The sequence below is a fragment of the Lepus europaeus genome, chromosome 6 (assembly GCF_033115175.1).
Source record: "Lepus europaeus isolate LE1 chromosome 6, mLepTim1.pri, whole genome shotgun sequence".
Lineage (NCBI taxonomy): Eukaryota > Metazoa > Chordata > Mammalia > Lagomorpha > Leporidae > Lepus > Lepus europaeus.
The window spans coordinates 12,395,088-12,418,665 of NC_084832.1; the positions used below are offsets into that span (position 1 = coordinate 12,395,088).

Here is a 23,578-nt window from a genome sequence, read left to right on the forward strand (position 1 = left end):
GTTGGTCACAACAGCCAGGGCTGGGCCAGGAGCCAAGAGCTTCATCCAGGTCTCCCACATGGGTGGCAGGGGCCCAAGTACTTAGGCTATCTTCCACTGCTTTTCCTAGGCCATTAGCAGGGAGCTGGAATGGAAGTCGATAGCCAGGACACAAACCGCACCCACATGGGATGCTGGCGTCACAGGCAGTGGTTTTACTTACCAAGCCACAATGGCCCTATTTCTCTAGTTTTAAAAATCAGTTTCCATGTTAAATTAAGAGAATGCAAAAGAAAAAAATAAAATGAGCATTTAATGTGATAATTTTTATTTGTGTGATATAGCCTCAAGTTTCTCCCCTCATCCCTCCCCCCCCCCCCTTTTTTTTCCTGGTACCGAAACCTCACCAATGAGGTGAAGTGAAGGAATTTTAGCAGAATCTCTTTTTATGGCTTTGAACTTTACAATGGAGGTCACAGATTACAAAGAACAGTCTATCAACTTTAGATTTCCAGGTATCTTGTCAATCAAAGACATTTTATATTGGGGGGAAGAGGGAAAGAAAGGTTAACAAGTTAAGATAACTGGATTTCTGAAAGGCATTAGGTTGCTATGGAAAGTTAACCTGAATGTCTCATGTTTCTGCCAACCTAATACCATACAGCAAAGGAAGGTAACGAAGAAAACTGCATCTTACAACTAAAAATGCACAGTGGCAAAGAAAACTGTCAATCTTCTCATATTTTTAGAAAAACATGCAGGATTCTTTATTTACAACAAAGCAGAACATAATAATCTTCTTAGATTGCCTGAAAGTTAAAAATGAGGCACTTATCTTTATTAAGACTTAATCCAATATCCTCTAAGATGCAGGAGAAATGTTTTCAAGTAGAATATAGACACGATGAATAACATAGCTTTTCTTTATGATGTCTGTACGTCTGGGGCACACAGGGACTGATAGGGATTGTGAACCTGACAAAGCCTTGTGAGTAAGTCTTTGGAAATTTACCTGTACAGTCCTCTCAGTGCCGTCAACGTTGACAGACAACAAGGGCGAAGCCAGGTTCCACGTACTGGTCACATTTATTTTCGACCCATCAACTTCCACCTGTTGTGACACCAAATAAGACCGTTACCATGAAGGAAGACGGAAAACTGATCTCAAGTTCATGGCTGCATACAAAGCAGCAGCCACTTGAAACAGATGGCTCCCAAACAACCTGTCATGTTTACTGCTCCAGCCATGAGAGACAGGTCCAACCACAGAGTCTTCCGAGCCGTCTCTGGGGAGAGGTGAAGGACCTGTGAACAGCTGCCTCTGGGTACTGCGGTTTCAAGTGATTTCCAGTGAGTAACAAACAGCCTTCCAACTCTAAACCTATCTGGACATGCTACATTTACTGCAATTAGACACGTAATGCAAATAAATGCCAGTGACATTTTGCAACCCACACAACAGGCCTTGCATATAATATCCTCTCCAAGGACCAAGGAAGAACTTTTTTTGTGTTCATTTTAATGAAGGACTATGCATTGTTATCTTAATTAAACAGAGGCTTTAATTAGGCAAAATTCTTTGGTGTTGAGGATCAAAAGTCCATTCAAACTTTGCAAAGTTTGTCATTTTTGGTTAATAATAAATGACTAACTTCATCAAGTCATCATTCAGAAGATGAAAAAAAACTCAACATGAATATTCTTGAGAGAAAAAACTCAATTTCTAAATAAATAACATAAAAGCAATTGAAAGCAAAAAAACAAAGATAATTTAAAATAGAAAGTGCTACCAGTTCTTTCTTTTCACTCACTGATGGTTCTTCCCTAATACATGAGAGGCAAGAAAAAAAACCAAAAAACACAATAACACTATTACTTTGAAGTCTCAAGCAGACAACCTAACAAAGGGATAATTAAGTTCATTCAAGTTTCAAAATAAACGTGCAGCATAGCCCAGATATACAAGGGTACTTCAAAAAACTTCATGGAAAATGGAATTAAAAGGTCAGTTTATTCGGGTGTAAAAAAAAAAACACAACTTTTGAAATCCATGTCTAGTTTGCTTACACTCTGCATTTTCCATAAACTTTTTGAAGGACTCACATATGATCCCCAACAATTCCCTCACTATCACTTAATTCTCTCACCAGACACTCATGAAAATGAGGTTTCAGCCTCAGCTGTTTTCTCTTCTGCTTGACCCTTGGGGACAAGTGTGTGTGTGTGGGGGTGGGGGGAGCACGGGACGGTAATGGAGGAAGACTGGAGAAAATGCTCGGAAGTGTGTTCCTGGGACACAAGTCAGGGGAGCTATGGGCGTCTGCTAAAGCCCACCACCAGGGACACGGCGTTCCTCAATGGGAGCTAGTGGCTGCAGAGATGATCCCAGGGCAGCACGGCAGGAATCCAGTGGGATGATGAGTGGATGTCTGACTGCAGGCAAAGACTAGGAACTGTGGGGCAGCCACCACTCCATGTCTTCAAAACCCACAGCAAGACTCAGCAGACGGCAGTCACCTGTCCAGGGCCCACCAGCAAAGAGCTCCCAGGGCAGCCCCGAGTCTGAGTTCTCCTTCTCCCTACCCCACTCCTGGGGCAGGTCTCACCACCATTTCTCGAGGCCCCTCTCACCAAGCACCCAGCCCCCACACTTCACTGGAAGCTGGGGACAGGGGAAGAAATCTGACACACTGTGTTACCTGAAAGAGACTATTTAAGCCCAAAGAGGCCAAGGTCTTGTGTGTTTACCCGTAAGTTTCTCCACCTGAGCCCCTCACTCCCTGCAAAGGTAGAGGACTTGTGAGGAAGATTACTAGTGATAGAAAATAAAGGAATTATATATTCTTGTGTGCCTGATAAGCAATGGGTGAACATCTGCAACTTCACTATACAACCAGAGCAAAGAAGCTGTCATAACTACACAGCTGATGGACATAAATTTCATAGTTAATGCTACTCATAAACTGTGAAACATTTCTGCAAATACTGAACGAGGCAAGGCTAAAAGCCACTGTGTGCCTTTTCACGTCCTCTCCAGTAAGCACATTTCTCCAGGATACACTACTCTGAACAACAGCAATACTGATTCCACTCGTGTGATCATTAGATGAGGAAAGTCGAGAGGTCAAGGTAAGCCCCAGGAGAGGCAGACAGTGTCTCTTCGATCTGCAGTTTAACACCATGGAGGGTGGAGGCAGACTGAACGGAATTCTTGTTGCCTTATTCTGTCATTTATCCTGCTTCCACCCAACTCATCATCCAAGGGTAAGCAAAGGAGCAGCTGCAGAGGTGGCGTCTCACTATTACAACACTGAGACCTGACAAAGAATCACCCTACCTTTTCTATGACAACAACCAATACAGGATGAACTCTAGCGCAGAAGGAACCGATGACAGACATAGAGACACCGAGGACAGCAAGCCCCGGAAACGCTGCAAGCTGCCCAGGCTTCCACCCAGCCTCACCCATGCACAACATAAGCAACGATCGGAAAATAACCAAGACTGCATCTTTGCACACAATTTGGGGGGAAAATTATATGAGAAAAAGGTAAATTAAGAGCATATAACACAAGAAGAACTACTCAAAGAAACACAGGAAGAGTTCAGATAAATAATTCTCCCAAGTCTCAAAGGCAACCGTAGGAAATGTGACCCCTCTTTAAAAGAATGAGCTCAAAGAAGAAAAACAAAGGTTCAAAGAAGAGATTATACAACAACAGAAGGAAATGAAAATCAAGCTCTGGTAGAACTCAGAAAAAAACGAAGAGAAAAATAACATTATAGAGATGAAAGCCACATTCAGACAACCAAAAATAGAATAAATACAACTAAAAAGAAAGAAAGGGACACAAAGAAATCCTATTAAAAGTGGTAAAAAAAAGTAATATAAAACCAATGTAAAGGAAGATAACAAATATGGAGGAGGAAGAGTAGGAATAAAAAGAATACACAGCCATCTTTAATAAGGCTTACAGCCCAAAGAACGTGAAGTTGTAGATAGGGTAAAACTTTTCAAAATAAATAAATTTTCAATTTTAGACTGATGGTATTTATGGAACTTCAAGTCTAAATAAAGAATCGTATGGGTATTTAGGCAGAAATAAGAAATTATGTACAAGAAAAGAAAAAACTTGGGCCTAATCTCCCATGAACAACTGTGATAAAGAGGACCACAGAGAAACGCAGACCATGCACTGAAAACTAAACCAAATGCTCCTCAGTTTTATACCCAGCCAAGGTTCCCTTTAAGTGTGTATTATAAATATTCTATAGCACATAAGAACCTACTGTTCTTCCTTAAAAATCAGGTATCTCTATCTCCACATATGTTGCCATGAAACCAGCCCCTCCCCCAAAGTACAGAGAGGTACTGGTACGGTGTATGTATGATCATTTGTTAGGAAAACAATTCTACATGTACAGCTTTAGATGCACTGATTATGGACAAATGCGTAAATGCAGCAGGAAGGCTGAGGAAAAGTGATGCCTGGGGCTTGCTTCTCATTGAAAAGCCACTGATACTTTGTAAATTACGTTTGCTATATAAGCATTACATATTAAAAATGTTTTTAAGGAAGGAGAAGTATGAGCAGACTAGGCTTGTCTGTCTTTATAATATGTACTGAACAGCTATGTCAGACCTTCCCCTATTAGGCTCACAATAAAGAGAAGCTGTTTCTTCTTTTAAAATTGCATTTAGAGACTGGCTGCTAGTCGCTACACCGGCATCACACATGAACATCAGTTTAAGCCCTGGCTTCTCCACTTCCGATCCAGCTCCTGCTAATGTGTCCCAGAAAGCAAAGGAAGTACTTCGGTCCAGGCACCCATGTGGAAGACTGGGATGAAGCTCTTGGTTTCGGCCCAGCACAGGCCAGTGCAGCCCTGGTCACTGGGGCCATTTGGGGAGTGAACCAGTGGGTAGCAGTTATCTCTTCCTCTCTCTAAAAATCTGCCTTCCAAGTAAATAAATTGATCTTTTTTTTTAAACTGTATTTATACTCATTTCAAGTCCTCTGGTTGTACATTTACTGATTTCCTCTATAACACCCAGTTTTCCAATGTGTTTTAGACACTCTCTTCCTCATCTGAGAAAGAGGGACTTGAACCAGCAGTGACAAAGGTAGCTGACAGGGTAGAAGCTCTGTGGCTTTTTCATGGCAGAGCCCTTTTATTTCAGATATATTTAGACAGTTAATTCCTGGTATGGCAACTACAAGAGTTTAAAGAGATTTTTGTTTTGCTCAAGCAGCTCAGTTTATGGTTAGAAGTAATTAAGATTTTTCTTAAATCTTAACAAACAGTAACAGATAACAAATTAAATCAAATCCAATGTGGGGATAAAAAGAAATATAGAACAAAAGTAAAATGACATAATACCCAGAGGCTCAGACACATCTTACACTTTACAATGCAGACAATGTTATCTAAACATCCCAGCACTGGGGCAGTGCTAGAGCATCAGACATCACTTAAAAATGCCACACACATTCTAGAAACCACCCGGAGGAAAGCATCTCTAATTTAGACACTAACCTAAAGATTTCATACTACATCGTTAGACCTAGGACTAATACTAACCTGTAGGCTTAGCAGATGACCCCAGCCCTCCTTTTTTCTTTAACCAAAACTGAAACCACAGACCTAAGTACTCTTACTTCTTGCACCAAAATCAGTTCTCGGGTGGGTGTGGTGGCACAGCATGCTAAGTCATTTGCTTGGGACACCTGCATCCCATATTAGAGTGCCAATTTGAGTCCTGGTTCCTCAGCTTTTGATCTAGCTTCTTAGGAAGGTAGCAAACGATGGACCAAGTATTTGGGTCCCTGACAGCCATGTGGGAAACTGGATGTTCTTGGCTCTTGACTTTGAGCTGGTTGGGGGGCATTTAGAGAGTAAATGAGCAGATGCAAGATTCCCTCTCTCTCTCCCCTCTCCCCTCTCCCCCTCCCCGTGTGTGTGTGTGACACATTCAAGTAAATAAATCTTTTGGGGAAAAAAAACATATTCTTTCCTTCACTTATATCTGAAAACTCTTCTGCTTCTTGATTTGTCTCTTTTAAGGTAAGAAGTTTCCACTGCGGGCTGGCGCTGTAGCACAGCAGCACCAGCATCCCATTTGAGTCCCGGCTGCTCCACTTCCAACTAGCTCCTGCTAATGGCCTGGGAAAAGCAGCATAAGATGGCTCAAGTGCTTGGCCCCTGCACCCACATGGGAGACCTGAAGGAAGCTCCTGGATCCTGGCTTTGGATGGGCCCAGGTCTAGCTGTTGCAGCCATTTGGGGAGTGAACCAGCAGATGGTAGACTGCTTTCTCTCTCTGCCTCTGCCTCTCTGTAATTCTACCTTTCAAATAATAAATAAATCTTAAAAAAAAAAAAAAAAAAGACTGAGGGCCCAGCATTGTGGCATAGCAGGTAAAGTGCTGCCTGCATTACCAGCATTCGTTCTTTTCAGGATGACTTGTGGAACAGTTTTTGTGTTTATCCTGTTTATCGAAGACCAAACATTGGCTTGGAGGCAGCTTCCATTACTTGCACGTCTACCTCTCCAGCTAGTTGGAATGTGGACAAAGGGACTGTAGATTTAGCATCTAGGGTTCTCTGTGACTGGCCGCAGAGTAACTGTCCCTAAGCTCTCTGTGGCCCAGTGGTCGCTGCAAGTTGGATGGACTCTGCAGAAAGCACTTCTCTCTTAGGGGGCTCCTGGGGGCTGGGGGGCACGTGTGACTTGTGTGGTGGCCTTGTTCCACGTGTTTAGCCTGTGCACCGGGCACAGGTGAATTCTGCTGAGTCAACCTCTCTGCCCCGAACTGTCCTGGGCTGGGTTCCCAGAATTTGGGAGCCAGGGTTCTCCCACAGGCTTGGAAGCAGTTTCTCCTAGGAATGGCTTGTGTTATTTTAGGACATGATCAATCTAGTAATGCGGCCCTGCGCAAGTCGAATCATTTTTAAGTTGCTTTTTCTCCTTTTCCTGAGACTTCTGTACATACTGTTTTCCTGAGTGATGGTATCTTTAAGCTGATGGTTTTAATCAGAACTGATGTGGGCATCAGTTTTGAGTCCTGGCTGCTCCACTTCCAATTCAGATCCCTGCTAATATGTCTGGGAAAGCAGCGGCTGATGGCCCAAGTGCTTGGGCCCCTGTACCCATGTGGGAAACCCAGAAGGACCTCCTGGTTCCTGGCTTAGGATTGGCCCAGCTCTGGCCATTGCAGCCATTTGGAGAAAGATCAGCAGGTGGAAGATTTCTCTGTGTGTTTCTCCCTCCCTCTCTCTATAACTCTGCCTTTCAACTAAACAAATGAATCATTTTTAAAAAGTGACTAAATCAAATGCAATAAAAAGTAGGTGACCAGGTCTAGAGCACTGGCAGCAGAGACAGGGGTATTCAGAAGTGATTTCAGGTCGGGGAAGGAAAGTGGGATGAGCACAAGCCTGCTGGACAAACAGCAGTACTGCTGGGCAGTCCTGGACGCTTGGCCGCCGCCAGGACACACAAAGGAGGATGTGGCCCTGCCCTGGAATGTGACCTCCTGCAGCCATGCTCAGGGGGAGCCAAGCCTGAGTTCTCCTCAGTTGGGTGAGGGGTGGAGACATCGAGGGTACTTGCACCTGAGCCACTTTAACAGTAGGTCAGGGACTGCGAGTTGGAGAAAGGGCAAACCAACAGAGCAGGGTATGTGAGGGGGAAGGCCCAGGGACCAGTGGGGGCAGGGAGGGGTGCAGAGGCAGAGTGTGAAGCGGGGAGAGACCCAGAGGCCGTGAGGAGGGGAGGGAGGGAGGTGACTGAAAGTGAGTTTCCGAGAACAAGAAGTTGGCCAGAGAGGGAAACAGGGGCCTACAGCAACATAGGAGAAAAGCAGCCAGTCCCTCTTCCCACCTCTGGGGTCACGCAGCTGACAGAAATGGTGGAACGTTCGGGAAAAGGCTGAGATGGGGAGTCTGCTGGTCACAAAGCAGGCGGAACGGCGGCCACAGGGAAGGACTGAGAGGCAGCAGAGAGGTTCCACAGTGGAGGAGAGCAAACAGATGTGGGAAAGAATGCAGCACGAGGCCCTCGCCCGGCTTTGCCCCAGCACCACTGCTGCCTCCTCAGCTCAGCGTCTTGCTCGCACCCCGCGACCACCCCCAGTCACAAGCCACCCCTGCCCCACAGATGCTTCTGCTCCATCTGCTTCTCCACTCTCCTGCCCCAACAATCTCGTGTAAACATGAAAACGACCATCTACAAAAACAGAGATCAAAGGGGGAAAAGCCCACATGAGGAGCAACAGGGGTGTTGCCGCTTTGGGGAGGCATGAACTCCAGACAAAGGCAGCGGGACCCACTGCCTGCCCTAAAGACATCAGTGCCCCAAGGTTCTGCAGTCCCCAGGAGAGGACGTGAGCATCTGAAGGCCTGGTGTCAGCATCGGATCAATCAGGCGAGGGGACGTCACGACACTCAGGTCAGCGTGCACGACGTTCTGAACACTGTCCCTGGGCTTAATCGGACAGCTTTGGCTGAAAATTATTCATATTAAGAACTTTTATGATATTTAAAATCAGTTTAAAAACATGATTTCTTTCCATTTCAAGAAGGCATTTCCTCACATTTAAAATCCACCTGTGACTTCGTAGCCCACTGAAAGCATTTTACCACACTTGCAGTACACACAACGCTGGTGTGGAGCACTTTCCAGGAGCTGTTTGGAACATTCCATTTTCCTATCTACGTCATCATAAGGGGAAAAAGTGCACACCCTAAATTAATTTGACATATGAGAGCGATTACTGACATCCTTTAACAATAAAAACAAAAAAAAGCACTTCCACACAGATACCTCGTGACACGGTTCAAATATGACAGTACCTACTGGCAGTAGGAGCTTGCTGAGCAGTTCTAAAATTTTTATTCAACATCAAGAGTGCAAAACTAACACATATTGCCAAAAGAAGTAAAACTCTGAGAAGACAGGGCTGCAACACATCTTCTTTTTCTGTCATACGTAAATTCTAACTTCTCTTCTTCACATCAAATGTTAAGGAGATTAGCACTGCACAGAGCTGTTTAAGATAAAAAAAACAAAACAAAACAAAAAAAAACAACAGCTATTCCACTATTTTAGAAAGACTTTGATCATAAATCTTGCTTCCATTTCTAAAGAGAATACAAAAAATAAAAAAGATTTGCCGATCAAGCTATAACTAATTCTTAGAAAGAAATAACTAATTCCTGCTGCTTTGATAGGCTTTCCCAACTTATCTTAAAAATGGTCAGATGGCACAAAGTAGAAAAACAGCTGCCATTTCTGATTTGATGCTCAGGTCAGATAGAATCCTAGAAATGATTTACAGGAACAACTACCTTGTAATACTCCTTTAAATTCCCACGTTAAAGCCCAAGTAACAAATACTAAGTTTATCCGTGCTTGTGTGCAGGAGTTGCCCACTGCATGCCTACGCCTTGAAAGAAGATGGTTCTAGACAGAGATGTTTATTCCTGGTTATTTTAGTTTTTATCTCTCAAAATTTTTATTTATTTTCATTTTCTTCAGAAGGCAGAGGGAGAGACAAAGATAGTGATTGATTCCATCTGCTTCACTCCCCAAAATCAAACAGCTGGATTGAGCGAGGCCAAAGGCAGGAGTCCAGCATTCAGTGTCAGTCCCTCATGTTGGTGGTACAGACCCAGTACTTCAGCCATCACCTGCTGTCTCCTAGGGTGAACATTATAGGAAGATGGAATGAGAAGTGGAGCCAAGACTAAACCCACACCCTCTGATACGGACTGCAGGCATCCCAGCAGCGTCTTTACTGCCACAAGAAGTGCCTGCCCCTGGGAATTACCTCTTAACTATGGTTAATGGAAAACACGATTATTAAATTGAATATCAAATAGATGAGGTGTATCCATATACTCTTTATTAACAAGGAACTTGTATATCATGCAGTTGGAATACTTGGAATATTACCATCCTCTCACATTACTGCAGTTGGCCGAACTCCACATTAGCGGATGCCGAACATGAAAAACACAAACATCCTTTGCAATTCTAAAAGCTAAGACACTGACAATAAGTGCACAGTTTTCCTATCGTTTGTAGGTTTAATAACCTTGCTAAATCACATGCTTCAACATTTCTCTTTTTTTGACAGGTAGAGTTATAGACAGAGAGAGAGAGACAGAGAAAGGTCTTCCTTCTGTTGGTTCACTCCCCAAATGGCCACTACAGCCGGCGCTGCACCGATCTGAAGCCAGGAGCCAGGTGCTTCTTCCTGGTCTCACATGCAGGTGCAGGGGCCCAAGCACTTGGGCCATCCTCCACTGCCCTCCCGGGCCACAGCAGAGAGCTGGACTGGAAGAGGAGCAACCGGGACTAGAACCACTGTCCATAAGGGATGCTGGTGCCACAGGCGGAGGATTAACCAAGTGAGCCATGGCGCCAGCCCCTCAACATTTATTTCTCTGATTAAACAGGATAAAACTCAAACACTTGCATGATATTTAATAATAATTGTCAACAATGCAGTATGAACTGTAACAAAGTCTTATACCTTAACATAATGCAAAAAGGAAATGTTTTCTATCTATTTACTAAAATACCATTATAAAATATAGGTATGATACCCTGGTGACCTTTCATATAGAAATGAGATGGTGGTTTTATGTAGGCAAAAGGAGACAACCATTTTTCATGTTTGTTTTTTATCACCATCACCTTGGCAACTGTCTCATTTCTCCTCCAAAAAAAACATGTAATAACAACAAATATATCAAGAGGAATTAGACATAACATTGGTGAAGCTCTGTCAGTCTGTCACAAAAGATTATATAAAATATGCCTGTGTGGGGCCAGCACTGTGCCTGCGGTGCCGGCATCCCATATGGTTACTGATCTGACTCTCAGCTGCTCCTCTTCTGATCCAGCTCCCTGCTAGTGTGCCTGGGAAAGCAGCAGAAGATGGCCCAAATGCTTGGGTCCCTGTGCCCATGTGGGAGACCCAGAAGAAGCTCCTGGCTCCTGGCTTTGGAATGCCCAACTCCAGCCACTGCGGCCACTTGGGTAGGGAACTAGTGGATGGAAGATCTCTTTCTCTGTCTCTCTGTCTCTGTCTGTCTCTCCAACTCTGCCTTTCAAATAAATAAATAACCTTTTAAAAACTAATAAATAAATATACATGTGTTATAAATATAATTAAATATATCTCAAAGGATGCAAAATGCAAAAACAAATTTTAGGTGGTGATCTATAATCAGCCAGGTTGACTCTTTTCTGTTTAATTATCACCTCATTAATTGATCAGTAACAACTTTAATTTCAGTTTTACGGTTTAAAATATCCTGTGATTTTGCCTACCGTTTAATTATAGTAGTAGTTTCTTTTGGATTGGTGTGATAAGGTCATTCTCTGTAGATAGTATTGCAAATTATATCCACTCAATCAAAGACTCCAGGTGCAGCAGGTTAACATACAGTGTGACTGAAGCTCTCCTGCCGGACGGGGTAAAATTCTGTGTCTCTGTGTAGCCCATGCATCATCCACAGCCAGAACACTCACGTTAAGAACCTCAGCCGCCTTCTTAGCTTGTGTCTCCATTTCCTCAAACAGAAAACGCATGTCCCAGGGTGGTGGCGAGGAAGAAAGCCAAGCAGCAAGGACAGTACTCAGAAGAAGCCCTCAGTATGTGTCAGCGTCGGCATCTCAGCTTAGGGACACCATGGGCTTCTGCCACGATCAGGATTACTCTCCAACTGTTTTTCTGCCTTTTCAAACAGACCTACATCTGTTTGCTCTTCCACAAATACCTCCTTGACTATTTATTTTCTTAATTTCACCTCTTTCCTATTAGAATCTCTTTTGCTTTTCAGATGATTTTGCCACCACAAAATTTTATTGATGTCCCTCAATGAAATTCCATGACCTAAATTGAGGTGTTTGGCCCAGTGGTAAAAGAGCCTGTGTGGTCATATCATAAATGTCTTATAAACTGACATTCTTTCAGATTCATGGGACATTTAAGACCAGTTATCTTCTAGAGTATCCCTCAATTCAAGAACACGCTTCTTCAAGATCCATGCATGTTTAGCAGGAATACCACCAAGGTGATACTGAGCTTTCCTACATTGTCAATCTGTCCCTTTGCCTGTGAGGCTATTCTACCGTGGACTAAGAGGGTTTCTGACATGTATGTTCACTGTGATGTCAGTCACCAAGTGACTATTTCTATATCCAGCTATGAAACACCGTGAGTTCACACTGACACCTCAGGCTGCTTTATTTTAGCCTCGATTCATGCTATATTTGCAATTCCCTTTCAAAGATGGTTGGAAAATGACTCCCATTATCCAGCTAAAAAGCTTTGCTGCTTTCTTTTTTCTCAATTTGTCCATTATAATCTTCTACCCTAAATATATTCCACAGTAAGTCAAAGGGCATATACTATAGAAAAAGAACATGACAGTGCCTTAACAAATAGGGTGAACCGATTTGACACTAATGTAAAATTTAGAAACAAGTTTCTTTTAGAGGAAAAAAGGAACAGTATCTTGAGTGATCGTGGATATAGTTTTGAGAATTTAAAACATAGATAGTACTTTGCAACTCAACAAAATAAAAAATATCAACTTAGAAGATTTCAGCATGTTACAAAATATTTTTAAAAAGGTGTGCAAGGAGAGGTAAACAGTAAACAACACTCACTGTGTCACTCTCTCACCTTTGTGTCTACTTTAACATGCCCATGGTTACAAGTTAAGAGAACAGATTATGAGACCAGTCCATATTGAAAGCTAATTATCAAGCCAACCAGGAGAAATGGGTTTACCGAGTCACATCACAAGCAGAGATGACAAAACCTGAGGAACTCCAAAGGACACTGCAGGCACCACCTGTTGTGTGCTCCCTCGTTCCCTCCTATTACTGCCGATGTCTCTCTAGTCGAGCTCCTCACATTCTGCCACCAACCACTAGTACAAATACAGACTCTTCCTGCTATTTCCTATCCTATTAATCCCATCCAGCTAAAAGACTGGTACAGCCACTGTGGAAGACAGTATGGAGATACCGCAGAAATCTGAATATGGACCTACCATATGACCCAGTCTTCCCACTTCTGGGAATTTACCCAAATTAAAAGAAATCAGCATAGGAAAGAGCAAGCTGTACCCTATGTTTACTGCAGCTCAGTTCATAATAACTAAGATATGAAATCAAACCAGAAGTCTATCAACTGCTGAATGGATAAAGAAATTATGGTATATACACACTATGGAGTACTACTCAGCTGTAAAAAAAAAAAAAAAAAAAAAAAAGAAATAAAAAGAAAAGAAATCCTGTCTTTTGCAACCAAATGCATGCAACTGGAAACCATTAAACTTAGTGAAATAAGCCAGTCCCAAAAAGACAGTTACCATATTTTCCAGGATCCAAAATAACAGAGTACCTAAAATATAATATATTGGACTGAAATGGATATCTTGAGAGTTGATGATTTTTTTATAGCCCTTGTCTCTTCTGTTGAGGAAAAGTGTTTTTACTCTTCATACTATCTGAACTTTTACCTAGTGTAGGGTTAACTTTACGATCATTAAGTAAACTGAAAATAAATCTTTGTAAAAACTCAGAGTGGGAATGGGAGAGGGAGAGGAATGAAGGTGGGAGGGGAAGGATCCATGTGCTCCTAAATCTGTGTACATGAAATGCATGAAGTTTAAATACTTTAACAGAAAAAAATGAGAAAAAACCAAGAGTGTCAGCTGTGACACAGCTAATGAGGATGACATCACAACTCCCTGGACGGAAAAATCATCACTGGATTAGTCCCAACACCCCCCAGCAAAAGCACAAGTTCATGAAGGTGGGCTGATGCCTGTCCTTCAAGAAGAGCTTAGCACTGTGCGTCAGTCTCACAGACAGACAGGTCTTTGATAAGTATCTACTGCCCTAAAATAACAGTGACCTAATTCAGTTAGACAGTGTTGAGGCTCAGAAAAGACTGCCCAGAGTACAGCTGTGGCACGCAGAATGCCTAGAATCAAACGAGAACCAAGGTGTCTAGCCCCCATCCCCTGCTCCTCTTTCCCTCCAAAAGCACAGAAAAGGGGTGTTCTAGAAAGGTCCCCACCATCCTGACGATGCTGACTTGCAGACCTCACCACCAAGTTGGCCTAAATCAGTTTCAACTAAATTAAAGCTGAGCAGCTGAACCAAAGCGAGCAAAGAGGAGGACTATGACCTACAGATGACACCCGGAACCAAAGCTGTGGCTCTCACTGTTGATAACGCCTATATTTAAGAATACATATTCGCTTGCAATAGCAGATTTCAGTTACACAAAGACTTCATTAAGCCTTTTATACTGCAAAACCTACACAAAATCTATGTGGAAATAAATGTCCCATAACCCACCCACAGGTACAAATCCATGTGTGATTAAAATAGTTCATTTAAGCGGCCAGCGCTGTGGTGTAGCAGGTAAAGCCACCGCCTGCAGTGCCAGCATTCCATGTGGGCACCAGTTCTAGTTCCGGCTGCTCCACTTGCGATCCAGCTCTCTGCTATGGCCTGGAAAAGCAGTAGGAGATGGCCCAAGTCCTTGGGCCCCTGCACCCATGTGGGAGACCCAGAAGAAGTTCTTGGCTTCTGGCTTTGGATCAGCACAGCTCCAGCTGTTGCGGCCATCTGGGGAGTGAACTGGTGGATAGAAGACTCTCTTGTATGTCTCTGCCTCTCTGTAATTCTGCCTTTCAAATAAGTAAATCAATCTTTTTTTAAAAAAGTCTAAAGTCACCAGACTTCAAGCTCAGCCCCTTAGGTGATTAGCATTTCTGAAAAAAAAAATAGCTCATTTAAAGAAAAGCAGACAATAACAGAGTTTTAAAACAAAATTACTTAAAATTTTATCCCATTTCTAGGGTTTCACTTTCATGTCCATAGAAATAAAACTATCCATTCAAGTTGTTAGATAAATCCTTTTAATTCTGATGACTGGAACAAAGTACGGCTACTCCAATATTTGTAAAATGTGTTCCCAAACTGAAAAAATAAGACTGGCACTTTTCCAGGAGTCTTGAAAAAGAACATGGCTAACACACATCAGTTTTGGTAGGAGTTACCAGATAAAACACAAAGACAATAGCCAGACTGAAAGCTAACAAGGAAAGGCATGAATGGAAAATGACTATGCATAGTAAAAGGAATTAATGAGTAAACTACATTCATTCCTGAAGACCTCCAGAGGTACAAATTGTAAAAAGAGTAGTGATATCTTTTGTATATTTTATTTACTTATGAAACTATTAAAATCTTAAATATTTCAACTAATGCCACTTTGAAATATGAAAATGATCGAATCTAATTCTCAGAAAAGACAAAATTTATAGAAAACAACAGTCTAAAAAGTTACATTGGTTTCTTCACATCCCGAGTAAATTCTAAAAAGTTGACAACCACTTATGCTAACTCTCAAGAGGTCTTGGGTCAACAGCACAGTACACAACACGCACTTAGGATTCACTGGGTAATATGCAGCAGACAGAAGAGCAGGGTCCAGAAACTGTTCTCAGCTCTTAGCTTCCAAGACAAAACCTCTAGGAAACCTCTCTCCTTTAGTACCTCTTTGTCAACAGAAAGGAACCTGTGACAAAAGGAAACCATCTCAGCTCCACTTTTTAACACAAGCAATTCTAAGTTATTGGGGAGGGGGTAGCAGGTGATCAAACACATAGAAATAGGGGTAGACTTTGTGGTATAACAAGTTAAGCTGCCACTTGGTACATCCGCATTCCATATCACAGAGCTGGTTCAAGTCCAGGCTCCTCCACTTCTGATCCAGCTCCCTGCTACAGTGCCTGGGGAGGCAGTAGATGACTGCTGAAGTACTGGGTCCCTGCCACCCAGGTAGGAGACTTGGATAGGGTTCCTGGCTCCCAGCTTCAGCCTGGCCCAGCCCTGGATGTTGCAGACATTTGGGGGAAGAACCAACAAAGAGAAGAGGTCACACTTTGTCATACTGCCTTTCAAATAAATAAATTAAATAAATAAATAAATAAATAAATTTTTTTGAAAGGCAGAGGAAAGAGAGAGAGAGAGAGAGAGAGAGAGAGAGAAAGGAGAGACACACAGAGAGATCTCCCATACACTGGTTTACTCCCCAAATGGCTGCAACAGCCAGAGCTGGGACAGTCCATAGCCAGGAGCTTCTTCAGGATCTCCCATGTGGGTGCTGGGGCCCAAAGACTTGGGCCACCTTCTGCTGCTTTCCCAGGTGCATTAGCAGGGAGGTGAATCAAAAGTGGGGCAGCTAGGACTTGAACTGGCACCCATATGGGATGCCAGCACTGCACACCGTGACTTTAACCTAACGCTGAGCCATAGCACTGGCCCCCAGATAAATAAATCTTTAAAAAAAAAGTCTAGAAATAACTACATGAGCAAACATAAGCTAAACCTCTCCTAGCTCACCTAAAGAAAAGAACTGTCTTTTAGAAAATATTTCTGTTTAAGAAAAATATATCACTTGTAATAAAAAGAACAAGAGCAATCTCTACCTAATACCTGGAGTGACTGAAGGGCAGTCTACACAATGACTAACACTTCCAACCTAACAGCCAGTCCTTCTGATGCGGGCAGAGTCTTTAGAAACCTCCCATTAAAATCCACACTGCAGGCTGGCACTGCAGCACAGTGGGTTGAGCCACCTGTTCATGCCAGTATCTCCTACGGGTGCCAGTTCACATCCCAGCTGCTCCACTTCCCATCCAGCTCCCTGCTAACGCACCTGGGAATGTAGTGGAAGAAGGCCCAAGTGCCTGGGTCCCTGCACCCACATAGGAGACTTAGATGGAGCTCCTGATCTGGCCTCAGCCATTGTGGCCATTTGGGGAGTAAACCAGTGGACAAAATCAATCTCTCCCTCTTTTTTTTTCTCTCTCTCTCTCTCTCTCTCTCTTTCCCTCCCTCCCTCTGTCTTCCAAATAAATAAGTTTTCAAAAAATTTTTAGAAGCTAGTGCTATGGCATAGTGCGTAAAGCTGCCTCCTGCAGCTCTCACATCCCATAAGTGCTAGTTGGAGTTCTAGTTGCTCCACATTGGATCCAGCTCCCTGCTAAACAGCCTAGGAAAAGCAGTGAAGGATGGCTCAAATGCTTGGGCTCCTAGCACCCACATGGGAGACCCAGATGAAATTCCTGGCTCCTGGCTTCAGACTGGCCCAGCCCTGAACATTGCAGCCATCTGGGGAGTAAACCAGCAGATGGAACATCTCTGTGTTCCTCCCCATCTCTCTCTATAACTGAGTTTCAAATAAATTAATAAAAATATTTTTTTAAAAATTTAAGTTAAAAAAAATCTTCACTGCCTAGAAATCAACTCATTTATACAAGAACATACTGATTAATTTACTGGGTTATGTAGCTCTCACTGTAGGTGGGTAATTTTTTGAACAAGATTTATTTATTTATGTATTTATTTGAAAGGCAGAGTAACAGAGAGAGAGACAGACAGACAGAGAGAGACAGAGAGACAGAGAGAGATCTTCCATCTGCTGATTGACTGCAACAGCCAGGGCTGGGCCAGATCAAAGCCAGGAGCGAGGACCTCCATCCAGGTCTCATGGGTGGCAAGAGTCCTGGGCCATCATCCACAGGCTCTCCAGGTGTGTTAGCAGGAAGCTGAATCAGAGGCAAGCAGCAGGGACTCCAACTGTGCTCTGATATGGGAGGCCAGCTTGGCAAGCAGCGGATTAACCTGCCACCACCACAGCACTGGCCCCTGGATGTGTAGTTTTTGATAAGAAGAGACTAGGGGAGGGAGAGCAGACCCTGGGAAGGAACTGGTAAGTATACAAAAACCTTACAACAGCAGGGGACAAGCTCATGGCGCATGTTAGACAGATAAGCAAACAACAACTTTCCTGTTCTGGAAAATTAAAATGTATAGTAAAGCAGAATCGCTTAATAAACCTCTGTAGGTCCAGCACCCAAGTTCAGGACGTGGCTACTCAATGCCAATCTTGTTTCCTCTGTGTTCCTCTGGATTAGCTCACCTGCCCCAAGACTATCAAAAAGCAAAGCCCTGACTACTTCTTTCTTCATTCATAAAATCAAAAGATACTTTTTCTGAAGCTCAACTTAAATTACTAGGATTTATATCAAGCTTTGGCAGCAAATTAATCAAATAACAATTTAATATTCAGTAATAGCTGTTTCTTTTTTATTCTACATATACACTTGGGTTTCTTTGAACACTGGGAGAGGAGGCAAGATGGGGCGGGGGGTGGGGAATGGAGGGAGCAGGCAACAGAGCAGAGAGCTGTAAAAGGTTACCTGAAAAACAATCAGTAATCACAGAACACTGCATATTGTGCTTTCTGCAATTTCTAGTCATTGAAGGATGAGGTCAGAATAAAGTGTTCCTGTTAGTCTGGGTTACAAAAGTAATTCAAGATGCATATAAAAATGCTTATTATCATTCAAGTTCTCTAAACCCATTCAGCCATTCAGCCCTTTGCTTTCTGAGAAGGCTGCCAACAACCATGCCAATTAGTGTCAATTGCAATGTTGGATTTTGTAACATCTGCACCTGCCCACCAGCTAGTGTAGTGGCAGAAAGAAGAGACGAATGATCCCAAGTTCCAGCAATACTCAATCATATTTCCAGGTTAATACAAGTTTACAAGTTCATCAACTGGCTTTGTAAACACACACACACACACACATACACACAGAATATTTTTCCAAATAAATTACTCTTTTGAGAAGGGTTAAGAAGGACAAGTTTAGTCATTACACTGTAAACTACAATAGTAATAACTTTTGTTTTTAAACCTAAGGTTATACAAGTAAGGAAAGTCTAGTCTATTAGAAAGTTAGTAAATTATATACGTACTTCAAATAAATACATATTTATAAATGAACTGAACCAAAACATTTCAAATCTAGCAAATATGTTTAGTAAATAATTTATACATTTGATTTAAACATATAACTAATCAAAAAAGTCTGTTCAGTCTATTTTGAGATGTTTTCCCATTTTAGAAAAAGATTCTTTAAAAAATATTTTCATTTACTTGAATGGCAGAGTGACAGAGGGAGAGGAAGAGACAGAGAAACAGGGAGACAGATGGACAGAGACAGAATCTTCCATCTGCTGGTTCACTCCTCCCAAATGGCCACAATAGCCAGGGATGGGCAAGGCTGAAGCAAGACCCCAAAACTTCATTTGGATCTACCATGTGGATGGCAGAGGCTCAAGAACTTGAGCCATCTTCCGCTGCATCCCAGGATGCATTAGGAGGAAGCTTCTTTGTTGTAAGTGGAGTAGCCTGGACGTGAATCAGCACTCCAATACTGGGCACGGGCATTCCAAGCAGTGCCTTAACCCACTGTGTCACAACGCTCAGAAAATAGAACCAGATTTTTCATTAATATTATAATTTGCAAACTGAAAATATTTCATATTTATTTTTAAATTTTAAGTACCTGGTCACAAGTTTTAAAAATCATGCAATGCTTCTGAAATGTCTACAACAAAACAGCAATCTCTTTAATCAATTTATCCTTGAGTCAAATGCGTCACTTTTTTTTTTTATTGTTTTAGATTTATATTTTATTTACTTGAAAGGCAGTTACAGAGAGAGGAGGAAAGAGAGAGTTAACTTCCATCTGCTGGTTCACTCCCCAAATGGCTGTAATGGCCAGGGCTGGGCGAGGCCAAAGCCAGGAGTCCAGAGCTTCTTCCCAGTCTCCCACGTGGGTGCAGGGGCCCAAGCACTTGGGCCATCTTTCTCTGCTTTCCCAGGTGCATTAGCAGGGAGAGGGAACTAGAAATGGAGCATCCAGGACACGAACAGGCACCCATATGCCAGCATAGCAGGTGGAGGCTTAACCTACTACGTCAACGCTGGCTCTGCACTTTAGTTTATTATTACAATTAACAGTAGCATGCTATTTTTTTAAACTTCACAACTGAAGCACACTGATGTAGCTGTTGAAAACTGCTGGAAACAGTGTCAGTAAAGACAGTGCGGTACTAACGAGAAAGTAAAACGGCCTGTCAATATCTACAAGAACGGGAGATGCGTGGAACACCTCTCGTTGTATTTGGTATCATTACCTAAATTGCTACTTTGCCTCAACAATATATTCTCCAGCTCTAGCAAGTAGAATAAATGGTAATTTTACCTGCCAAATTTGGCACAAAAAAGGACAAGCAACTTCATTAACAGAACAATACTTTCAATATGATTTTTCCCCTGTTCCACCCAATGCCAAATAGTAGAACAATTCAAGTAGAGAAATCTAGGCAAAATTACCTCCTCTTGTTGAAGTTTTACATGCTTGAATAAACAAATGATATATAAAGACGGTTAGGAAGAGCACCCTCCTCGGAAGTTAGTGTATCTTTCGTATGGCAGCTTAATTATGGTCTGAAATGCTACACTTAACAAGAAGGAAACTGTACGTCCCTATTGAGGTAAGGTTCTCAAGATGCAGTGTGGGGCGGGGACCATTTAAAGCTCCTGGCAACAGGTTAAACCTAGAGGGCGGGCGGGATTTAAACTTGTTCCTAAAACATCAATTAAAACATCTAAACCAGGGGGTTGGAGTGAAACAGCACAGACCTTCCAAGGTTTGATATTTCTGGCTACTGGAAATAACATCTACTAGCTGCAACCTCACCAGTTATGCCTTTGTGTCCAGTAGCTGGCTACAAACAAAGCCATAAGATCTTCTAAGCTTTGTTTCAAATCTGATTGCAAAAACAATAAGAGCAACTTCCATTAATCACCCATGCTGAAGCTGAATGATTAAAGACACACATTTAAGCCAGTTCTCAAGTCTTCATCGCCACATTTGCAAAGCTGACCACAGGCACCTTTTGTCCACCTGGGTGAATCTGTTAACTACCCTCTACGGTTGCTCACAACAGAGGATTGTGCTATGTTTAATCTCCATCTGGTTTCCTTAGCCTTGTTCCATATGATAGCCATTCATCACACATCAAAACACAATCAGCAGTTTTTATATTTAAAAAAAAAGTGACAAAATGGGGCATTCTATAAACCTATCGCCATGCAGCTGTGTTAAGAGCAAATGCAGACATAGGGAACTGTATCTGAAATCACCTGTACTAAATTTTAAAATTTCAAGCCACATCATTTTAATTTTAATCACAGAATCAGGAAATGGCATGTTTTTATTTCATGATTTCCTCCCTTAAAAATAAAATCACCCTGAAAAAAGAAACAAAGACACTGAATCAAAACGGAAACTCTAACAGCAGTAATATCCAGATCAGCGGTGCCCTTTAGTTTTCTTTCCAGCTGTCTACATTGTGTCTACATTTGTTCAGAGGCACGAGTCTAAATCAAAGAAAGGGAGCAAGTGCTGAGTGCTAAGCATCAGGTATTTTAATATACCCTGACTCACCGCATCCCAGAACAATCTCCCGCGAAGCTGTTATGAACCAGATTTTACTGATGACCCACTTGAGGTTCAGAGAAGTCAACGAAAGCCCAAGACACCATGGCTAGAAAGCAGCAGCCCCAGACGCAGGCTGGCCTGATCACACTTCAACGCAGCCATGTCAGGTCCCGGGGAGGGACAAGAGAACAGCAAGGGCCACAATGTGCTACGAAGAACAGCCACTCAAATAAGGGGTGTGGTACACTCACGACAGCCGGAGTTCACAGGAGAGCTTCACTGGGGTGTCCACAGATAAGACAAAGGTTCTGAATGGAGAACCAACATGTCGGCCAGAGCTGGTGAGGAGGGCCGGCACTGGGGCCCAGTGGACTTAGCCACTGCTTGTGGCCCCAGCACTCCCTATCAGAGTGCTGGTTCAAGTCTCAGTCACCTCACTTCCAATGCAGCTCCCTGCTAATGCTCCTGCGAAGGCAGCAGAAGATGGCTCAAGTGCTTGGGCCCCTTCCACACACCTGGGAGACCAGGATGGCGTTCCAGGCTCCTCCTGGCTTTGGCCACTGTGTCCATGTAGGGAGTAAACCAGTGGATGAAAGATTTCCCTGTCTCTCTCTATCACTCTGCCTTTCAAATACATAAATCTTACTCTTTAAAAAAATTCCTGTCAGCTCTGCACCTGAACAACGCGGGTGCCCCACAGTATAGAGGGAGGGACTGCAGGCTCCTATGGGCTCTCAAACTACAGCAGGGGCCTGGGGCAGGAAGGGAGCCCCTGAGAGCTGTGGTGCGATCATCAGGCACGAAGGTGACCTCTGAGACTGCTCTCCAGACATTGTATTGCCGACTCAGAGAGGTCTAAGATAGACAACACAAAGGATGCTAGAATCGTGAGAATACTGGTACTGTCCAGCTCTTGCCAAGCTATGAATATGTATTTGACTTATGGATTTATTTAAAGATTAATTTATTTATTTGAAAAGGAGAGAGAGAGGGAGGGAGAGGGAGAGGGAGAGGGAGAGGGAGAGGGAGAGGGAGAGGGAGAGGGAGAGGGAGAGGGAGAGGGAGGGAGGGAGGGAGGGAGGGAGGGGGAGGGAGAGACAGAGAGAGAGAGAGATCGTCCACCTGCTGGTTCATTCCCCAAATGACTGCAGCTACTGGAGCAGAGCTGGTCTGAAGCTAGGAACCAAGAGTTTCTTCCTGGTCTCCCACTTGGGTGCAGGGGCCCAAGCACTTGGGCCATCCTCCACTACTTTCCCAGGAGCATTAGCAGGAAGCTGGATGGGAAGTAGAGCAGTTGGGACTCCAACTGGCTCCCATATGGGATGTCAGCACTGCAGGTGGTGGCTTTCCCTGCTATGCCATGGTGCCAGCCCCTATGTGTTTTATTTTTAGTCCTACCTTTAGAACTTTCTATGAACTTTTCATGTAATGGAAAAGAACTACTTGGAAAGTAAAAGCTACATTCGATTCATTCAAGAAGCAAACGGCCTACATTTAAGGGAGAAGAGAAACAGTGTCTTGAGTATCCACTACATGCTAGCCACTGTGCTGGAGACTCATACTCATTATCTCATTTGATTTTTACAGAAACTCTGGAGAATATTATCTTGTTTTCATAGATGACAAAAGCTAAGGCTCAGAAAAGAGAACATTCATGGGATTCCATCGCCAGCAGTTTCACGATGGGTGTCTGAGCTCCATTCCATCTGCCTCCTGGCCCCGTCCAGCCTCTATATACATACATATATATGTGTGTGTGTGTATACCTATATATACACACATACACACTACCACAGCAGTGGCTCAGAGAAGCAAAGCAATCTTCTCCCATATCACATATCTGGTAAGTGACAGAGGAGGTTTTCCTGTCTTCAAAGAGTCCTGTTTTCTATATAGTATCACATTACTGTTTCTCTACCATTCCCTTACCTACCACCAAACTAATCCTTGTTGGTGAATGCTGATATCAGATAAGCTAATTTTTACAAAGCATAGATACTGGAGGAAGCATATGACTGCCTATATGTCCCTATATCCAGAGTGACTGACGTTTCTTTTTCTTTTTTTTAATCAGAGTGCCCAGTTTGTATAATAGAAAATGTGATCACCATATTTACTTTATTAACTTCAACTACTAGAAATAGAGTTCCTTAAGAAGTTGTCTTCCAGGTCAGCTCTCTGCTATGGCC

At 42.9% G+C, this 23,578-nt stretch overlaps 1 protein-coding gene across 1 annotated transcript in view; it reads right to left on the bottom strand.

The window, feature by feature from the left end:
• Positions 1 to 23,578, bottom strand: part of PCCA (propionyl-CoA carboxylase subunit alpha) — a 433,859-nt gene that overhangs the window by 108,912 nt on the left and 301,369 nt on the right. The window contains exon 20 of the mRNA XM_062193969.1: positions 992 to 1,090. Coding sequence (XP_062049953.1) covers positions 992 to 1,090 — 99 coding nt within the window. The remainder of the gene's footprint in view (positions 1 to 991; positions 1,091 to 23,578) is intronic.